General features: G+C 38.0%; 2 protein-coding genes across 8 annotated transcripts in view; both read left to right on the top strand.

Moving 5' to 3' along the window:
- The first annotated feature begins 284 nt into the window (after positions 1 to 284).
- On the top strand, positions 285 to 16,053 carry grb7 (growth factor receptor bound protein 7). 2 transcript variants are annotated; one of them, XM_028476325.1, is made up of 15 exons: positions 285 to 468; positions 4,263 to 4,431; positions 5,834 to 5,960; positions 10,805 to 10,961; positions 11,039 to 11,160; positions 11,596 to 11,670; positions 11,747 to 11,884; positions 11,969 to 12,079; positions 12,279 to 12,377; positions 12,463 to 12,546; positions 12,760 to 12,876; positions 13,839 to 13,896; positions 13,979 to 14,066; positions 14,617 to 14,710; positions 15,300 to 16,053. In XM_028476325.1, exons 2-15 carry the CDS (start codon positions 4,268 to 4,270, stop codon positions 15,444 to 15,446), a joined length of 1,581 nt encoding a protein of 526 aa, XP_028332126.1. In that variant the 5' UTR covers positions 285 to 468; positions 4,263 to 4,267; the 3' UTR covers positions 15,447 to 16,053. The 2 variants fall into 2 exon arrangements, with proteins under 2 accessions (XP_028332126.1, XP_028332127.1); XM_028476326.1 differs by having other exon boundaries at positions 4,253 to 4,431.
- Positions 16,054 to 19,974: 3,921 nt separating this feature from the next.
- srcin1b (SRC kinase signaling inhibitor 1b) overlaps positions 19,975 to 21,525 on the top strand; it is a 56,036-nt gene continuing 54,485 nt past the window's right edge. For all 6 annotated transcript variants that reach the window (XM_028476304.1, XM_028476305.1, XM_028476302.1 and 3 more), the window contains exon 1: positions 19,975 to 20,232. In XM_028476304.1, coding sequence (XP_028332105.1) covers positions 20,211 to 20,232 — 22 coding nt within the window. In that variant the 5' untranslated portion in view covers positions 19,975 to 20,210. The remainder of the gene's footprint in view (positions 20,233 to 21,525) is intronic.

The following is a 21,525-nucleotide window of genomic DNA, read 5'->3' as shown; positions in this document are numbered from 1 at the left end:
TTGCCCTTTTTTCTGTTTTTATAGGAAATATTTTTTTCCTGAATTTCCTCAGAAACTCAGAAAAACCGAAAAATGTTTCCTATGAAAAATGATCAATTCAGAAAAACTGAAAAAAAAAAAAAATTCAGTTAATGCATTAATTGATTTTCAGCTCAAAAGTTTTGAAATAAATTACAAAAAAAGCTTTCAAAATATACTTTTTAAAAAATGTCACAATAAGAGCAAGAAAGAAAAGAGCTTCACAGAAAACGTAAAAGGGCGGAGTTAACTCGCGCACCTGTCGAGCTGACACCGCCCACTGCTCGTTGGCTCCGTTTGGGGACTTCGGAGGTAAAACGTGTGTCCAGTTCACTTTTCTCCTCTTTAGACCCACGGTAGTCACGGCTGTGAGCGGGTATCGGTGCCGTTGAACGGTGAACATCATGTTTTCGAGTTGAAATCAGCACCGGAAGCAGAACCCACTGTCAGGTGAGTCTCCGATGGCTGGAGCAGCTAGCTCAGCTCAGGCGGTGCGAACAGGTGCAAACTGTGTTTAAAGACGAATTACCGCCGTCATAAAGAGTTACAGTCAGCCGCATTCAGCCGAAGCCTGCTCATCTTTATTTTATACCATTTTACAGTGTTTATACTAAGCTGACATTCTGCATGTGCACGTTATCATGATACTTTTACGTTTTTTCAAGCTAGTTTGGTGCAGTACAAACTTGGTCTGCTTTTAAAATGAAATAAATTCTAATTTTTTTTGTTTATGTTAGCAATCTTGATAGAATTCTTTGTGTTTTCATTTGTGTTAATTTAATATAATTACTTTTTTTTTTTTAAAAAAAATACCTCTTAGGTTGTAAATTGATCCGTCCGTGTGTAAAATAGACCTCACAAAGTATATATATATATATATATATATATATATATATATATATATATATATATCATGGGTGTTCAGAAATGGATTTTAAAATATCAAAAATTTAATAAAATTAACCTTTTTCAAAAATGTAATAATGTTGATGTTCCTAAATTAACAGGTAAATAGCCAATGATAAAGCCACAGAAGAGAAAAGGAAATACAGAAATATTTGGAAAGATACATTTAAAAAATTGCAAATATTGGAAAAAATTAAATAGAATCAGATAAAGGAATAAATCAAAAGAAAGAAAAAAGCAAAAAAAAAAAAAAAAAAAGAAGAGGAAAATGGTCAAATAATCAAAAAGTGGCAAATGAAAAAAAATGGTTAAAATATATTATGGATGTTCAAAAATGTATTTTAAATATGAATGATTTAATAAAAAGCCTGAATCAACAAGAATAAGGAAAGCAAAAGAACATAGTGTTTGTGAAATAAATTCCAATTAAATTTGCTGGTGCCAATTTGCTGTTAAGTCTTGTATTATTTCCTGGAGAGTTCCTGTCCTGCATGTTTCAGATGATCCACAGCGTCTGATTGTAAAGCGTAGCTCGTTATTATTATTATAACTTATCAGGTTTTCTGTCGTGCTACGTGATTGATTGACATCATCGTTAGATACAGGGGGACTTCTGAAACAAGCAGGGATAAGTTAAGATAACATATATACATTAAAATATTTTATCATTATGTGAGTGGTTCATTTTAATACGATCCCCAACGTCGAGGATGATCTCGTCTATGTCTAACAATCTGTGCTGTGTGAGTAATGACAGAATGTAGGTTTCTGTTGACGTGTGTTAGCGTTAGCTCACTGTGATGAGTCGTCGTCTGTTTCTTAAGAAAAGGAGTGTAAACAGAGAAAAGGAAGTGACTCAACATCATTTTAAGCCCGTCAGCACAACAGGAAGTGACTCTCTTATTGGAACAACACATTATTCATAACTGGTTTATTGGAAAGGAGATATTTATTAATCTGTTATTTCCACAGAAATTATGATAATCTGTAATAAATACATAAATATGACTAAACTGTAGAGCTGACATCAGCAACTGGTGGCCCTCATCCTGAAATGACCTGATTATTCACAAAATTCCCCTGAAAATCACAAAATGACTCGAAAAATACCCAAAATGATCTGAAAAAAAACCCCACAATGATAGCAAAAATATTCAATGAACAAAACAAGAAAAATGCACAAAACTACATTAAAAATACACAAAATTACCCAAAAAATACACAATGATAGCAAAACTACACAAACAAGAAAAAAACACAAAACTACATTAAAAAATACACAAAATGATCTGAAAAAAATACTGAAAAATACACAAAATCTAGTAAATAAAATAGCAGCAAAAATACACACACACAAAGCAAAAACTAAACACAAAACGACATCATAATAATGCAAACACAAAACAACAAAAAATAAACAGAATAACAGAACAAAAACACGTATTATGACTCCAAAAACACTCTAAATCTCATGATGAAAATGAACTAAAAAGAGCACCAAGATGTGCATTTAAAAAATTTCACCCAATGATGAGATTGGTTTTTCAAACTGATCCAGACTCTACGATTTTTTAAAATTTTTTTTTAGTTTTATTGACTTTGTCAGCTTGAAGGGAAATAAATTAACAGTTGAGTGGCTTTGTGATGATAATCATCAGTAAAATTAGCGAAGCGTGGAGATGCTGTGGATTATCTTCAGGGGATCATAAATCAAAGCTGCTCGTCTGTGACTTTTACTTTGAAAGCATGACGCAGTGGAGCCGGTTCTCGTCTCATCGTAGGTTTGATTGAAAAGTCTCAAAGCCGATGGATGAACCGTGACTTGAGGAAGAAAATGCTGGAGGCCCCAAATAATCACGTCTCTAACGTATTACGAGCCAATCATTTTATTTTGCATTGTTTTAACACTTTATGCAGCTGTGCTTATATTTTGAAGGATTAGAGGCATGACCCTGCATTCATCATTTTGTTCTATTAAAAAAAACTAATTTAAAAATATCCTTCAGTTTAACCTTTAATAATCTTAATGTTCCTAAACCAACAAGGAAACACTCAATGATTAAGCCACTGAAGAGAAAATAGACATTTTTGGAAATATATTTAATGTATTAAATAAAAATGAAAGATTAAAAAAGAAGACAAATCGAATGGAAGAAAATGCAAATGTTGGAAAAAGGTAAAAATAAAAAGAAATTGGATAAAAAAGGAAAAAAGTTAGATATAAATAAAAAAAAAAAGTCAAATTAAAGGAAGAAAATAACCAAAAAGAAAATATAAAATGGGAAGAAAATGCAAAAATGAAAAAAGTCCAAGAAAAAAAAATAAAAATAAATGGAAAAAAGTAAAAAACCTAAGAAGGAAAAGAGAAAATGAAAAAGAGCAGATGACAGAATTAGGAAAGAAAAGAAAAGGGATTTTATACAGTAAAAAAAGGAAGTGAAATCAATTTAAATAGAAAGATCAGAATTACTGTAGAACTGAACTCTAGAGCTATAGACACACACACACACCCACACACCCTCATGCTGTCATCGCTCGGTGTGTGTGTGTGTGTGTAAACATGTTGTGACAGACAGAAGGCGGTGCCTACACACACACACATGCACACACCTGTGTGGACATTCTGGTTCACGTCAAAGTCGAGTTATTTAGAGACACAAACTTGAGGCTGTGGTTTGTTGTCGTCTGTGAGTCACGAGCTTCCCTCGTTGGTCCTGTTCATCCTCTGATAATTAACACGCTTTATTACAGCTGCGTGCCAGAGTACACACACATACACACACACACGCACACACACACACACCTCCTCCAATTACAAGCACAAATCTATATTTTTTTATTCATTTTTCTTTGACAAAAACAAGTTTAAAATTGGATTCAAACAAAGGACAAATGACAAAAAGTGTGACTGAAATACAAAATAATTTCCTGGAAAAATTACGAGACAAAAAGAAACAAAAAAGGAAAAAAAATACTTAATTGTAAAATTTAAAGAAGTTCTTAAAAAGACAAACTCTGGGGCGGGGGGAAGAAAAAAAAGAGGCTAATAAAAAACAAATTTTAAAAAAAGAGCCTGAAAAAAAAAACCTTGAAAAATAACTAATGGATAGAAACAAAAAAAAAGAAAAAATAATGCTTAAAAAAAGGCTTTTTAGAAAGTCAAAGAAGTGAATAAAGATTAAGTAACTACCCAAAAAATGCTGAAAAGAAAAGACTTAGTTGCATTGTTGTGTAAGTCGCACCCTCAATGTAAAATGTAATATATAACAGACAGAATGCTGTGGAAAAAATGTAAACTACTATAAGTATTTGTTCAGCCTTTTCTCACCTTCTACCAGGTACCATGATGGAGGTGGCATCTGGAGCCTGGACTGAGGTGTTCGAGGCGTCTGAGCAGTCGGAGGCGGAGGAGGCGCTGTTGGGCGGCTCCACCCTCACTCTGGCTCCCCTGGTGGTCGACACACACACCGTCCGCCGCTCCCAGCCCATCCTCATCGCCCCCAACAGGTAGATCAATGCTCAACGCAACTTTATTTATATAGCGCAAATTACAACGAAGTCATCTCAGCGTGCTTAACAAAATATATGTGGGTTATTGTAAGAAAGAAAGAAGGAACCCAACAAGATCCACATAAACAAGGATTTAGCGACAGTGGGAAGAATAAACTCCCTCTATTTATGGCAAGAAATCTTTTACCATGGACACAAGATGACAACAAATGTCATCAAAAAAAATACACAAAATGACTCCAAAAACCCAGAAAATTACCAAAAAACACACAAAATGTCACCAAAGATGGACAAAACAATAAGAAACAGTAAAATGTCAAAAATACACAAAACAATGCTAGAAACACACAAAATTACTCCAAAAAGAAACAGTGAATCAAAAACACACAAACTAGAATAAAAATACACAAAATGACGACAATAACACACAAAACTACAATAGAAATACTGCAAAATATATATACTGAGTGAAAACACACAAATGCTTTGTTTAAAATGTGAGCCACAGTAGACGAGCTACAGAGCCTGGTGCTGCTCGTGAGCCACAGATTGAAGGAAGCGATTCAGCTCTGATTTCATTGGTCAATGACGAAGCTGTAAAACTCATGTTAAAAGTGAAAGCTGCTCCTGTCCTTGTTTTCCTGCCTTTGCTTCAGTGACTTCATGGTTTCAGAGTTTGGAACAACACCAGCAGTGATTCAGTGCAAAGATAAAGACCTGAGTAGCAGCTACTGAGCAAAGTTCATCTGATAAATCCCACAAACAACCTTCAGGTTTCCTCCAGCGATCATGGTTCAGATTCAGGCTTTAGACCTGCAGCACAACACACACAATTATAGGAAAATACACAAAACAACACACACAGTGATAGGAAAATACACAAAATAACACACACAATGATAGGAAAATAACTAAATAACACACACACACAACGATAGGAAAATAACTAAATAACACACACAATAATGATAGAAAAGTACACAAAATTACTCCAGAAACACACACAATGATGGATAAATTCAGTTAACACAAAATGCACAAAACTACATCAAAGAACAACAATACAGAAAATGATAGGAAAATACACTGACAACAAACTCACACACAATGATTTCAATAATGCACAAAATGAAAACTAAAATGCGATACACGTGAAATGAAGAACTTGCACTGAATGACAACAAAATACAAAAAAAATACAAAAAATAACACATCGATGTAAATGCAAAAACCAAAATAAAATACAAAAAATAACGACCAAAGACACACAAAATGGCAAAGATATACATTCTGTGAAGCCTAAAACACACACTATGTTTTCCAAATGTTGTGAGGACACAGAGAGCTTAAGGTTTGTTAGGTTGATGATCACTAACAGACGTTTTAAATCTTGGTTCAGGGCTAAAGGCGTGGACTCGTTGTGCTCCTCTGTGCCTACTATTCCCAACCCTTTCCCTGAGCTGTGCAGCCCCTCCAAGTCTCCAGTTCTCACCAGTTCATACCCACCACAGCCCAGTGACAAATACGTAAGAACCACTCACTGTGTGTGTGTGTGTCACAGCTGATCATCTCCTGTTTGTGTTACTTTGTGTGTTACTTTGTGTTAAACGACTTGAGTCTATCACATGTGCTGATTTAAACGCTGTGTATGAAGTGATCGCGGTGCGCACGCACACAGCGTAAAGGTCATTTAAGGTGAATAACATGTGAACACAATTATCCTCCATTTTTATTATTATCCAGTTTAAATCCACACCTGCACTAAAACAAAGCAGTGCTCCGGATGTAGCAAATGCTAATTGTCTCACTTTTTCTTTATTATAGGAATTAAGTAGAGAATTAGGGTTAATCCTCATCTTCAGTCATTTATAACTTTAACATTCATCATGTTTTTTTATAATATAGGAATATTAAATTTCAAAATAATAATAAAACTAATTTAAAAACAAAACTATAATATAACAATGAATTGAGTTAATAAATAAATCGCAAAATGGCCAAAAAATGACTTGAGGGTGACAAATTACTGTCATATTTGAAGTGTTTTGTAATTTTTGTTTGTATTTTTGTTGTTGATTGTGGTATTTCTTGTATTTATTTATTTAACTCTTAAAGTACTGGATATAAACCAAAGCTTTGTTCCATTTTAAAAAAACAAACCTCTCCCGTCAGGATCGTGATCTGACTGGGACCCTCCAAAAACAGGTCCGCGTCTGATTTTCGGGTTCATACACACAAGCACAGATGGGCTGGGTTCTCAACTTAAGGTGTTTTTAACTGATTCATTGTCAGCCATTTTCAGAATTTCTGCCCCCTCAGTGTCAGCTGTTTTTGAGCATTTTTAAAGATCCACAGAGAAAATAATTTTGTTTCTAGCTTGTTTTGTTCTTCTGTAATTAGCAGTTGATTAGAGGCAAGTTTCACACAAATCGCAAGTTGTGACAAAAAGCTGAGAAAAACGTCTTTTTCTGAAAAAATCTATTAGTGACTTTTAAGCAATTTTTTTTTTTTGCTTTAGTGACACCTCAACATTGGTTTCCTTCTATAAAACTACAAAAATAACACTGATATCAGGCTTTTGATGGAAAAATTATTATTTTGCTATCTTGGTCAAAGTTGAATGGTTTGCTTACTGTATTTTGGTCGTCCTCCAAGTCTCTCCCTCCTCATTTTCCACACGCGTAACTTCCTCCTCATGCCGGACATGCCGAGTCTCACCGCTTGCCCCGTTTTTTGATGGTTTTCTCTCACCATCGCCACACTCTCAATAGTCCACTTAGTTCTACACATGCTGTGGTGGAGTGTGTGCTGCTGGGAACTTCAGCATAAACTGTCGTAGCACCATTTTCTGTCTCGTAAACTCCTTTGCTCTCCCTCTGAGCTCTGCCTATCACAGGTGATCTCTCATCAAAAGGTGCGCTGCTACCACCTACATGTCACCTATTATTTTGTTATCTGGCTCACAGTTTTGTTTACTTACTGTATTTTGTATCTCCTCCCCCCGTCAATCACACAGACGTAACTTCCTCTTCCTCCCGACACACAGATGACACGTTTAGCCCGGTTAGTTAATGGTTTTATCTCAGCATTATTAATAATCCACTCAGGTCCACACATGTTCTGTGTTAGTATGTGGTGCTGTGAGCTGCTGGATACTTCACAATATCACTCCATAACGCCATAATCTCCCTCGTTCCTGCTTCTTCCTCTTTAGCTATTGGTAGCATCAGTGGCTAATCTCTCATCCAAAGATGCGCTGTTATCACCTTCAGGGCACAGTTGGTCACTACATCACACTACAGCTTAGATATTGATGAGGGACCTCCGCCAGGGTGTATTCTAGTAATCTCCGTGAAAAAACGTGGCACTGAGCGTTTGGATTTGAATTGACGTAATATTACGTCAATGGCACTGAATGAGTAAAATGTCCAATGAAGTTTTTAGTTAATTGATGACGGTAAAACCAGTCGACACAAAATGAAATTCACAACTTTAATTGATTAATGCAATTTATTTCCAATAATTTAGCTGCATATTAATAATATTTAGCTGTTTTTTTAATTATTAAAAAAAGGATAAAAAGAAAATAAGTTTAGTTTGTAAAATAGGATGAAGGCGTGTGTGATACTTTAGTGCTGGATCCATCAGACCAGATGTTTGTACACCTGTGAGTTGAGTCTGTCTACAGGGAGCGGACCGGAGTGGGATTAATGGTGTGCTCTTTCTGTCACTGACACACACTGGTCCGACCAGTCGCTGCTGGTTTGTAGACGAGCTGGTTTCTGTCGTCTCTTTATTTGACTTGGACTTGATGTGTCCCTGAGGGAAAGTGAAACTCCTCCTCTACTGCATCACGTGCACGCCTCACTTCTGTCAGAGTCACTATTTTATTGCTTTTCTCTTCTGTATTTCACTCTTAAAAACTCTATTGTTTTCCATTTTTTGAGTGAAACAACTTTATGTTGCTTTATTTCTTCGTTTGTCATAACAATTGACTTCAGGCAAAAAAAATGTATAAGTCAAGTTGATTGTTTTATTGTTAAAACCACAAAAAAATGTTTTTAATCATTTTTATAATTTTAAAAGGAATTGTTTTTTTTTACTAACATTTATATTGATACATATACATATATTATTTTCTATTTATTTTGTATTTATTTTTCTCGATTTTTATGGCATTTAAAAGGTGCATTTTAAATGCATGGATCTTGTTTTGTGGTCATTTCATTGTTTTTTGGTCTAATTGCTGTTTCTTTTAATTTGTCTTATTTCACACTTGCATTTTTCCCATCCTGTGAATTTTCTGATCAATAGTGCATTTTATTTTATGTAGTTTTGTTTGATAAGTGCTCTATAGATAAAGTGTATTATTAGTATTATTCTATAAATGCAGGCAATGCCCACAGTGTTGTTTACAACCACCTGCAGCTGTTTACCGTGCACGTTTTCATTCCAACCGGTCTGACGTGTCCGATCGACACCATTAAAAACTGTTTAAGTGTCTGTGCCTCATGTAATGTGATCGTATCTGATCTGAAGGTCACATGATCAACATTCATGTCAAGCATTTAGAATAACGACCAATCAGAGCATTAACACAGGAAGGAAGAAACAAAAGCTTTTTGTGTTTTTGTCATTTTTTATATATTAATGTGTATATATGTCTTTTTTAATTTAGTTTTTTTTGTCCTACGTTTTGTTGGTTTGTACAATTTTGTGTTTTTTTTTGGCATCTTGTGCAATTTAGTGGGTTTTTTGCAGTTTATGCAAATGTGTTATTTTTTCGCATTTTGTGCAAATTTTTTAAATATTTGTGTTTTTGTTGTTTGGTGTTTTTCCTTTTTTCTTTAACTTTGTCTGCACATGCTGTCAAAGGTCAACACTACAAGAAGTTTTTAATGAAGCAATGCATGTTTTGTTATTGCAATTAAATAAATTAATTTATTTTATTGCATAATTGTGATCATCGCCAGTCCTCCCTAAGGAAGGGTAAGAAATGCTTTTTTAAAGAGAGGACAGTGTTTTGTGTTTTTAGCTTTTTGTGCAATTTTTGGGTTTTTATATTATATATTCCTTTATTGTCATTTTTTTGTGTCTGGTTTTTTGGCATTTTGTGCAATGTTGTGGTTTTTATTGGGACCCATTGTATATTTGTTTTGTCATACTCTATTTTTGGATTCCATTTGTGCAATTACCTTTTGGAACGCACCATGTTTGCTCCAGAAGGTTAAAAATGACACAAAATCTGAAAAAAAAGAGGCAACAGAAGAAGTTTGTGAAGTTTGTTAAACCATGAGTAAAAACGCCAGTGTTGTTTAAACTGTACTGTGCCTGAGTCTGAGTGTAACATCAGGCAACATGGACACCAGTTTCACCCAAACACTTGTAAACTTCCCACATCGCGTTTCACTACAAATAATGATTTTAAAAAGTGATGTTAACGTGAAGACACGCTCCACACTAATGATGAGTCAGCACCATTTGACAGCTTCTTGGCTTCAGGTTTTTTGCGTCTCGTGTCGTACGCGTCGCTGCTGAAGCCAAACACTTGTCAGTTGGCGCTGCCGCGTATTCACTCACTCATCCAATCTCTGCAGAATCAGCCCCAAGTGTTGTTGATTCCACATCACATCAGTTTACTGTGGGGGCGGGGCCACAGACATGTGATCTGAGGTTCACATGATCAGCAGTCATGTCAATCAGAGCATTAACACAGGAAACAGTTTGTGTTTTTCTGTTTTTGCAGTCATTTGGTGTATTTATTTTGCTATTGTGTGTTTTTGAAGTCATAATGTTTTTGTGTCCTGTTATTGGTGCATTTTTGTTGCTTTGTGTGCTTGTGTCTTTTTGTGTATTGTTTTTGTTTGGTCAGTGTATTTTTGCTCCCATTTCATGTATTTTATGTGTATTTTTCTTGTTTTGGTGTACTTGCTATCATTGTTTTGATGTTTTGTGTATTTTTCAGATCATTTTGTATTTTATTTAGTCATTTTGTTTAATTTTTGACATTTCATGTATTTTTCTTGTTTTGCGTGTTTCTGTATTTTTGCTATCATTGTGTATTTTTAAGGTCATTTTGTGGTTTCTTTGGTTCATTTCTGTATTTTTTATGTACTTTAGTACATTTTTCTTGTTTTGTTTTTTGTGTAATGTATCTGTTTTTCTGTCATTTTTGGTGTTTTGTGATTTTTGTACATTTTTATTTTTAATTTCTGTTGGTTTTTTGTGTATTTTTCAGTCATTTTGTTTATTTACTTTTGCGGTTGCTGAAAATGAGACGGAGGGCCACCTGTGGCCCTTTGGATCAGAACCCACGTGTTGGGAACCACACAAACTTATAACGCGGCGTTGGAAACGCGTGTCTCTGCAGCTCATTAAGGTTTACGGCGAGGACAACCACAGCCGATCTGTGTGGATTCCCTCAGGATCCACGGCCAGGGAGGTGTGCCACCTGCTGGTCCACACGGCGCACTGCAGTGACCAGGAGAACTGGGCCCTGCTGGAGCTGCACCCGTCCCTCGGCCTGGGTGAGCACCCCGCCCAGCACATCGCCCACGGCCGGCCACCGATACGAAAGCGTGACTAAAACTGACTGTGTGCACAGAGAGATGTCTGGAGGACCACGAGGTGGTGCTGGAGGTCCAGGGGACATGGTCCCTCAAAGGAGACACCAGGTTCATGTTCTGCAAGAACTACGCCAAGTACGAATTCTTCAGGAAGCCGACGGTAGGAGGTTAACAATTTTTAAAGGGTACCTGTAGTGGAAATTAACACTGTTGCCTAGCAACAGTTAACAAGAATCCACAAAAGTGCGTCACATCCTGTCTAAAAGTGGCAACTCTCCATAGTTTATGCCCCAAGGTATAAAATTGTTCTAAAAAGTCATTTTAATGCATTTCTTTTTTTTAAAAGGTGCACATCTTTTGTTTTGGCCATACATTAAACATTTTTGTTATATACATTTCCACTACAGGTACCCATGAATTCAAAGTTCCAGATTATTTATTGTTGCGATGAGAACGTTTGAAACCACTAAGTCGACCTGGGATAAGCAGCAGACAGTTCAGCCAGTTTGGCTAAGTGCTAAGCTAACCCAAACATGAGACATGACTGATGTTGGACTGGTTCCCTTTAAAGAATCTGGTCTCCGTCCTCTTGCAGCTCTTCTTCCCAGAGTCCATGATCTCTGACAGCGCCGACGTCAGCAAAGGCATGACATCATCAGACCTGATCCAGGTAGGACTGCCTCGCTCTAATGACTTACTCGTCCCGTGCTCGTTAAACCCCTCCTTCCTGTCTGCTGGTCCGTCAGAACCTGCTGAAGTCTGGGACGTGTCCTGAGATCCAAGGGTTCCTTCACGTCAAAGAGTCTAGCAGGAAGGCCTGGAAGAAGGTCTACTTCTTCCTGAGACGCTCCGGACTCTACAGCTCCTCCAAGGGCTCGTCCAAGGTGGGTAAGGGGCCTCCGATCAGCCGTGGGGCCAGGGGAGGTTTGCAGGTGCTCACAGAGTCCACTTCCTGTTTGTGTAACCAGGAACCCAGACACCTGCAGTATGTAGCGGACCTGGAAGACCTGAACGTTTATGTCGTGGTTAATAGTCGAAAACTATACGGAGCGCCGTCAGATTTTACCTTCTGTATCAAGGTAACACACACACACACACACACACACACACACACACACACACACACACACACACACACACAGCTTCTTTGTGTCAGTTGTTCTATTGTTTCAGTTTGGGAAAAAAACTCATCATATGGAAACATGATGATGATGGAAAACTAACTGGTTAATTCAAACCCTGCGTGCGTGCGTGCATGTTTGTTTGTGTGTGTTACAGCCGTCCAGGAATCCTATGCGTGTCCAGGACCTAAAGATCCTGTGTGCTGAGAGTGAACAGACGAGGACGTGTTGGACGTCTGCGTTCAGACTATTTAAGGTTTTAATCTCAGCCTTCATCACTCGTTCACAGCTGAGCTTTAAAAGGTCTTCATCCTTTGTGTGTGTGTGTGTATATTGTGTAGCATGGAAACCAGCTCCAGTGTAACTACCAGTTGTCTAAGTCGGCTCTGAAGAGGACAGACGAGTCCAGGCTTCGTGATGGAAAAGTGAGAAAAATGAATGATTGTGTTGGGACTGAGATTCCTACGGGAAATGTAACTCCTCTCTCTCTGTGCGTGTGTGTGTCTGTGCGTGTGTGTGTCTGTGCGTGTGTGTGTCTGTGCGTGTGTGTGTCTGTGCGTGTGTGTGTCTGTGCGTGTGTGTGTCTCTGTGTGTGTGTGTGTCTCTGTGTGTGTGTGTGTCTCTGTGCGTGTGTACAGGCTCAGTCTGAGGCCAGCCTGGTGGCCATGGACTTCTCAGGAAAAGCCGGAGGGCGGGTCATCGCCAATCCAACGGAGGCCATGAGCGCCGAGCGGGAGGAGGGGCGGGCCTGGAGGGTGAGGAAGAGGAGGGAGGATGAAGGGTTCAGAGTTGTGCTGTGCGATATGGAGAAAAGGTTATATCAAGATATCAGTAGATTTATATCCTGATAATGATATACTGTATATCCTGATACAGTATTTCTTCCTTAAAATTACATGAAATGAATAGAACGTTGCTATTCATTATATATATTATATATGAAATGGTTTCTATAAATAAATTAGTAACATGACCTTTTCCTATTTCTCAGAACCTTTAGGATTTTGTGATCAATTTCTGCAATTGTTACGGCCTAAAATGCCTGATTTTGCAACAGCTTTTTTCAAATATTGTTTCAAAAGTTGTGACTACTTATTTTTATAATAAGTTTTTATTATTGTATATAACTTTATATATATATATATTAAAAAAAAGCCTGATTACTTTTCAAAACAGAAAAGATCAGATTGACAACAATATACCAAGATATGGATAATTTCCTTCAGTGTTTGTGTAAACTTTTAACGCTAAAAAGAATTATCAAATAAATGGTACTTCTGCTACATATACTGTTTTCAGATTAGTTCTGATGTGTGAATGTGTATGTGGAAATGCCACCAGGGGGCGCAAAAACCAACAATTATGGCCAATGCTGTCATTTTAAACCGCACTTTTTACAAAGATCATATATGATAGTAGAGGTTTGGTTGGGTTCTATTCTTTAAAAGTCCTTGAGCAGCAGGAGATAAATTAACACTAACATTTGTGAGACACGTTTGCAGCTATTTTGCGTAGAAGAGTCATATTGGCTGTAGTGACACAGTTTGTAATCAGTTTAATTGATGATTCTGGTCACTTCAGGGAATATATCGCACAGCATGAGTCTAGAGTTGGAGATTCTTCTGTGTTTTTTTTATTTTTATTTTAACATTGTATAAAAGAGGGTGGGGCTTTGTGTTTTTGTGCTTCTGTGATTTTTTTCGTGTTGGTGCCTCAGAGGAGGGAGGCCCTGAGGTGCAGCCTGCCCAACCTGACCTCCAACCCTCGGCCCTCCTGTAAGTCCCCGTCAGAGGACGCCAGGTTCTCAAACAAGGAACCTGAAACCATCTCACTCACGTCTCTGTGTTTCCTTCACAGCCATTCACAAGACCCAGCCCTGGTTCCATGGGGGAGTGTCCAGGAGGGAGGCTCAGAGGATCATTGAGAAGCAGGGATTGGTGGACGGGTAAGGAATGTTTGTAAACGCAGCCTAGATATGACAACCTCCGAGTCAGGGCCGTTTCTGGGCATAGGCGGTATAGGCTATTGCCTAGGGTATTTAAAAAATGCCTTGATTATGGGAGCGGCTCTTGGAGCAGTTGAGACACGCCTAGTTTATACTGTAAAATCACCAATGAAGCATCTATGCTATGTTAACTAGCTACTCATTACTCAGGTAACCTCTCTATTCACTCTTATCTCAATCCAACCTCCTCACCACAGATTGTAGAGCTCACAGGTGCTAGTTTTTTATAAAAGGGGCGGAGCTAACTGCTTGTTTGTGATGCAAGATGGTCTACTGAAGTCCCCAAAATAATCTAGATTTCTATTAAATTATAAAGAAAGAGAATTGTTTTGGAACATAAAATATTTCGGTCTAAATACTAAATAGAAAATCTAATTACACTTAGGGCACCAAAGTTGCTAGAAACGGCTCTGCTCCAAGTCAAGATTTAAAGCCCATGGTCTACTACAGCATGTAAAGGTGTGGGTTTGATTCCCTCATGTGTCTGCAGGATGTTCCTGATCAGGGAGAGTCAGCAGCACGCTCAGTGCTTTGTGCTGTCGCTGTGCCACAAGTTGAAGACCAAACACTACCTGGTGATCCCGGTGAGTCCCCCGTTTCCCCCCACTGTCTTTTGAAGAAATCGGAAAAACACACGTGACGTCATCAATTTGTGCCGCTTTGTATAGGAGAGTAAGTTGAAAGCTGTTTTCTATTTATTTGTAAAGGTTAAGATTTATCAACGTTTCATTTAACTATGTAGTTGATAATCAAACAATACGTTCATATATCTTAACTTTTAAAAAATAAAAGGAAAGAACGACTTATCAACATACTTCGTCATGTGTACTTTAATCCTTCAAAATAAAACGCCATGTTTGGTTTCACGTCAGGGCTTCAGGTCTGATGACTTTTATTTTGAAGCATGAGGCTGTGCTATTTGACGACGTTTGGTTTGCCAAGTGCGTCCTTGACGGAGGTTTTGCTGAGTCATGAGCCCATTTGGTCTGAACAATGACAGAGTTGTATTGATAGCTGATACCTCACTCTGAGACCTGACGATGTCCTAAAATATAAACCGTACTTTTCCATGTGTTGAACCTGATCGGCTCCGTTCTTTGCAGCTTGTTGTGTTTGACTTATTTAGATTCTTGAAAATGTTTTTTTATATTATTCATGTGACGATGTGTTCAGTGTGAGGACGGAGGCAGGAAGTACTTCACCATGGACGACGGAGAGACGCTGTTCATTGACCTGCTGCAACTGGTGGAGTTTCATCAGATCAACAGAGGAATTCTCCCCGTCTGCCTCAAGCACCCCTGTGTCTGTGTGGCCCTCTGAGGCCCCGCCCACCTGTGGTTTTAACAGACAGTGGCTGCTTTTCACTTCTCAGGGACTTTTTTAACTGGAGAAGCTGTGACTCCAGGCCGTGGCCACACAGGGACCACACACTAAGAACCACTGAACCCAAAGCTTCTCCTGCTGGACTATGGGAGCTCCACCAACACCCAGGATGCACTGATGTAGCATTTTCTTCTTGTACCTCGTGTTTTTAAATGGAAAAAAGTGCAGCTTTTATGAAGTCGAAGGGTTAAAAATCATGACGGGAAAACATTAAGGGATTTCAACCAATGAAGTCATGAGATACTATTTTAACTGCACATTTTAAAACCTTTTGATTTGGATTATTTTCAGATTTTTTTTAAAAAAAAGGAGGTAAAATCCACTTCCTGTATGGATAAATCTTCTTACTGTAACACCGCCTGCAGCTCTGAAACAGCCGTCGTAGCATCCGTTCATCCACTTTTACACGGGTTTTTAGTATTTTTTTTTTTACTGATTTTCACACAAAAGAAATCAGCTTTTTTCTTTATTTTTTCCAACACCCTTTTTTCTTCTTTTTTTAAAGGACGCACAATGTTTATTTACAATTGACGCATTGTTTACTCCGACCCGCTTTATATTTTTGAATAAATGGTTTGATATTAAACGCATGGCATCACTGTTTTAATGTGTTGATGAGGTTGTGTGCAACTTTCAGGCAACTGATGGGTTCAAAGCCCCCCCCCTTCAAATTAATTTGAAGAAACAAGATTCTTTATATAATGTACATAATATGCAATTTTTTTCAGTGCCTTAAAACACAGTGACTGTACAAAATATATACGTATTAATTTGTTCTTTTAAAAATACAAATCATTTTTGCATCATTCTATATCTTAGGCACATTGTCGCGAATCTCAAGATGGTTTCTATATTTAATTCTGTTTTTTCTTTTGCCCATCCTGGAAATAATCTCAAACGCCACCTATGATCTTGAGCGTGTTTGTTTCTTGTGTTTTTGTCCATGTTCACGTCGTCCTGTTCTCTCACACTATCTCCTGCCCTCTCGGGCCCCGGCCGTCCCCATCTTTAATTTATAGCCATGTTTTATTAAAGTGCAGCTTCCCTCGGCCGATCGTCTATCACGCTGCTTATTTTCCTCGGTTCTTCCTGTCCAACACTGAGCAGTGACTGCTTGTCTCGCTGTGGTTTCTGATTATCACAACAATCAGCAGCTCAGTGTCGACTCTAGGGGTGGTGTAAAAGAAAAAAAAATCGATCAATCACGATTTTTTTTTATTTCCGTTTACTTTTTTTTAAATTGTAAAACAAACCAGACAAGTCCTCCTAATGTTGACATTTTTGATTACACTGAACAATATTGAAGATATAGAAACCCATTTCCAGCAGTAAGATAGCGACAAAAAAATTGTAAAATTAACACATTTAAAGAAAAATATTTAATTCACATTAATGTTAGATGAAGAACAGCATCACTCACTCACTTTATTGGTGGAAATTGGCTTTCATATAAAGGTGTTGCTCAAAAGAGTAGTTAAATAATTCAACAGCGTGGTCTGATGATCAATAATCAAATATCTAATCGATAATCTTTGTTTTTTAAGATAAAATTACAGTAAATTACATAGAACGGTGAGGAAAGATCAGCATGGTGTTATGTGACGCCGATTGTATAGTTGCTCATGTTAAAATAAACAACTTTTTGCAACATTTTGCAACAAATCACGTTTAAAAAAACGTATGAATTTATTTATTAGCAAAATATTTAGTTTCACCCGTGACATTTAGATTTAACATTTGCATTTAATATTTAGGTTTAGATTTTACATTTAAATTTAGGATTTACATTTAGATTTAGTGTTTATATTTAAATGAAACATTTAAATTTAATATGTAACATTTAGATTTAAGATTTACATTTAGATTTAACATTTACAATTAAATGTAACATTTAGATTTACGAGAATTTTTTTTTTTTTTTACAAATTTCAGAAATATTGCTGTAAATCTGGTCAAAAGAAACAAACAAATTCACGTGTTTTTAAAAAATGTGGGTTGTTGCTAAATGTTGCTGTTTGTCAGCATGCGCAACTTTACAATCAGCGACACATACGGTGTGGATCTGTCTAATTATTGAATTATTAAGTCCAAAGATGTCAAATACCTATTTATGTTTGTTGTTTATCTTTCTCATTTATCAATTTGATATAAGAAATTTTGAACCGATAAAGTCTGACCCCGCCCCTTTGACCTTTGACCCTGCCCAGCGATGCTACATGCTAATTGGCTAACCCCAACACAGTATGAAGTTTCTGGTTGGGAGTAGGTTTTTTTTCTAGCTAGGACCTTAGCGAGTGATAAAGTCCCGCCTCCTGACCAATCAGTTCTCATAGAAAGCGAGCTGTCAAATAAAAGGTGACGTGTGAACACGTCACTGTGTGGATCTGATCTGACGGGAGAGAGAATATTTAGACATCGATCCTTTCATTTACTGATGACATCCTTTAGGAAAGATATAGATTTATATCTATAGTCAGCTGATGAAGCCTGTGTCTGGGACGGACAGGTGAAATCATGAATTAATTAGTTCATTCATACGCTTAGGCTGACTGCATCAGCAGGAACATACTACAGACTGTGAAACAGTGCGCTGTCATTAATACAGTAGGTCTAGTTGAATAGAATGTGTGCTGTAATAAAGAGAAACTGAGCGCTGTCCGTTTATCATCCAATGAATTAATATCATAAATAATCTCACGCTTTTAGTTTCCTGCCTGCTTTCTTTCATTCCTGCCTTTTCTGTAACAACAGCGTTGTTTTTGGTCTGAATTATGGATTTTGATTATTCATAGTTTTAAACACCTAACCTTGTCGGGACCAAGTTATGAAGTGGATCAGATCTGAGGGAGTATAAAAGCTCCGCCTCCTGGTGGCGCTGTACTAACACTGTTGCTCTTCGCTGTCATCGTGGATTTAAATTCCTTATATTTGTTTGTAAAACGCTCGCTCTGCCAGGTTCTCCATCGTAATGATTGGTCAGACGCTGCAATCTCCACCCCTTTTATGGCAGCGCGCACGTACCCAGGCTGAAAACACTTGGCTTAAATTAGCATGTTGTTATCGACCTTCGTAGGACAGCTTCTCTCTGACAGGGAATGTTTGGTTAGGTGAAGCCCGCTAATGGAGATAAATCCAGGATATATATTTACAGCTTTGTAGCTTAGGTCCAAAGGGTCAGAATGGACAAAAATGCATCAGATGAGTCAATTAATAATAAAATAAGCAAGATACAATAAACAACAACACGCAAAAACTATGGGAGTTCAATTAATCTCAGTTTTATATTTTGTTACTGGCATTTCGTTAATGTCCATGTGGCTTTGTGTGTTGTTTGTGTGTTTGTTTGTCCTCCTCCACTCCCTGGAGACCCTGTGGTGACACACGGCTCCTGTGACCCTGAACGCATCACCCTGTGTGTTATTAAGCCCTGGCCTTCAACGTTGGGTTGAATTACAGCCTGTCAGTGACACACACACACACACAGACACACACACACATAAAAGATCACAGTGACCTGTCGCTGTGTGTGTGTGTGTGTGTGTTTGATATTTATGGCGTTATTAGTTTTCTCCCACACATCTGCATCCACCAAGTGTTTCTGGCTCCCTTTTATGTTTTTACACTTCATTATTTTATATGATGAGCTTTAGGTAGAGATACGTTACATCTTTGTCAGGTTTTAGATTGTAATATTTTCAGAATTTTATCTTTTTCACTGTATAAGTCGCAACTTTTTTCATTTAAAAATGAGGGTGCGACTTATACTGCAATGTCACTTATTGTTCTTTCGCCACAAAATATAAAACAAGAACAAAAATTGACTCGTCACACACAAAACGATGAGAGGAATACACAAAATGACTTCAAAAACACAGAAAATGAGGACAAGAATATACAAAGCATCAACAAAAAATAACAAAAAATGACAAAAATTGACTCGTCACACACAAAATGACAAAAAAAACAACACAGAGAAGATGAGGACAAAATATCAACAAAACCATACAAAACATCAAAAACATAAACAATGACTAAAAACACACAAATCCTTTGAAAATTCCTGCGTTGCTGCTCAGATCGCTCATTACTCTAAACGCTGTTGATCATGTGACCCTCAGATCAGACCTGATCACATGTTTGTGGCCCTGCTGTGATTAATATTTATTGTTTTCTTGTATTTCAGAGCATTTGTGCTGACGACGTCTCCACTTACTGTATGCTGATAGTCTGAGACTAAAGGAAAAATATTTCATGTGTTTCTGGAGATGAAATCCCTGCTCTGTGTGTGTGTGTGTGTGTGTGTGTGTGTGTGTGTGTGTGTGTGTGTGTGTGTGTGTGTGTGTGTGTGTGTGTGTGTGTGTGTGTGTGTGTGTGTGTGTGTGTGTGTGTGTGTGTGTGTGTGTGTGTGTGTGTGTGTGAGAGAGTGAGTGAGTTACTGGTGCTCAGACCAAAGGCAGCAGATCTCTTTAAGAGCAGCAGCAGTGAGGGGGGGGGGCTGAGCATCCATAAAAGATGAGTTTATTCTGTGCGGATGGAGAGGAGTGGCTCTGCACACGCAGACATGGACTCACTGAGGAGGATGAACGTGTGAAACTGGAGCAGATCCTGGAGAAAACAAGGAGAACACCAGGAGAACCAGGAGAACCAACGAGGATGTGAAGGTAGAGCCGAGGAACCGACCCAGGAGAACCGAGGCGGAGAATGGGCAATTCTTCTTTCCCAGGCAGGTCCTCTTTCTGTCTGTGTGTCTGTGTGTGTCTGTGTGTGTGTGTGTGTGTGTGTGTGTGTGTGTGTGTGTGTGTGTGTGTGTGTGTGTGTGTGTGTGTAGTTGTCATCTATTTATTTCTAAGTTCAGTGGTGAAGTGCTGCTGGTTCCACTTGTGAGCAGAACATCAGCAGCACTTTGTGAGAATGCTGCAGTGCGTGTATAATCCCAGATGTGGGCCAGTGGTGCTGCAGAGTTAAAAACAGCCAGAGTGAACGAGTGAGTGAGTGAGTGAGTGAACGAGTGAGTGAGTGAGTGAGTGAGTGAACGAGTGAGTGAGTGAGTGAACGAGTGAGTGAGTGAGTGAGTGAGTGAGTGAGTGAGTGAACGAGTGAGTGAGTGAGTGAGTGAGTGAGTGAGTGAGTGAGTGAGTGAGTGAGTGAGTGAGTGATGCTGTTCTTCTAACATTAATCTGAAGCTGAGCTCAGAGTGCACGTCTATCAACACATGTTTTCACACCGTAGTGAGAAAGTAATGGATTACATATTACTCATCATAGGACTGAGTAATATGGACCAAAACTCATATCTCAAAATCATTTCTCAAAATGGTGATGTATACGATTTACATCTCCATCATTTTAATTCAATCAAGTCCATTATGGGTTAATTTTGCTACACAGACACATTTATTAACAAAAATATGCACAAAATGTTCCACTTTTGGCTTTTTGTCCTCTAAGCAGGGGTTCCCAAACTGGGGTACGTGTACCCCCAGGGGTACTTGAACACCTCTCGGGAAGTACACAGAAACATTTGTCAGTTAACTTTTTAGCATTATAGACAACTCGTTGAAATACACCAAAAGGTGAAGTTTGCATTCTAAAATGAACAAAACATCAGAAATAAATGACTGAAAAAGGCCTAAATTCAACGTTAATGTTGGACGAGACACAGAAACAAGTTTAGATAAGCCTGCAGACACAAATAAATGATGTATAACTTGACCTAAGAGGAGACGTGTGATAAGAACTAAAAGCTAAGGGGTACACGGGCAATAACGTTTGGGAAACACTGCTCTAAAGGACAGCACGTGTGAGTGAGTTCTGTAGTGTGGCTTGTTTAGATAAAGGTCTGGGTTAGAAAGCACTCAGCTATCCATCAAACTGATAAGATATATCTTGAATCTTGAATTTGTTACATTTTTACACCCAAGCTCGTGAGGCTTTATACAACACTTGACCTGGGCAGACACCACAGCACACCTTCAGAACTCTGCTAGAGGCCTGGCAGATTCAGGAATGTTTTGGTC

Source organism: Gouania willdenowi, chromosome 19, assembly GCF_900634775.1.
Source record: "Gouania willdenowi chromosome 19, fGouWil2.1, whole genome shotgun sequence".
NCBI classification, from domain to species: Eukaryota; Metazoa; Chordata; class Actinopteri; order Blenniiformes; family Gobiesocidae; genus Gouania; species Gouania willdenowi.
The sequence above is the reverse complement of the archived record's forward strand: the minus strand, read 5'-3'. Positions and strand labels throughout refer to the sequence as shown.

Bases quoted from the DNA above. Each gene is read 5' to 3' on its own strand.
- grb7 (XM_028476325.1), top strand. From the start codon at position 4,268: ATGATGGAGGTGGCATCTGGAGCCTGGACTGAGGTGTTCGAGGCGTCT. The intron at 12,080-12,278 runs GTAACACACACA...TGTGTGTTACAG, and splicing joins ATTTTACCTTCTGTATCAAG to CCGTCCAGGAATCCTATGCG. The intron at 14,067-14,616 runs GTAAGGAATGTT...ATGTGTCTGCAG, and splicing joins AAGCAGGGATTGGTGGACGG to GATGTTCCTGATCAGGGAGA.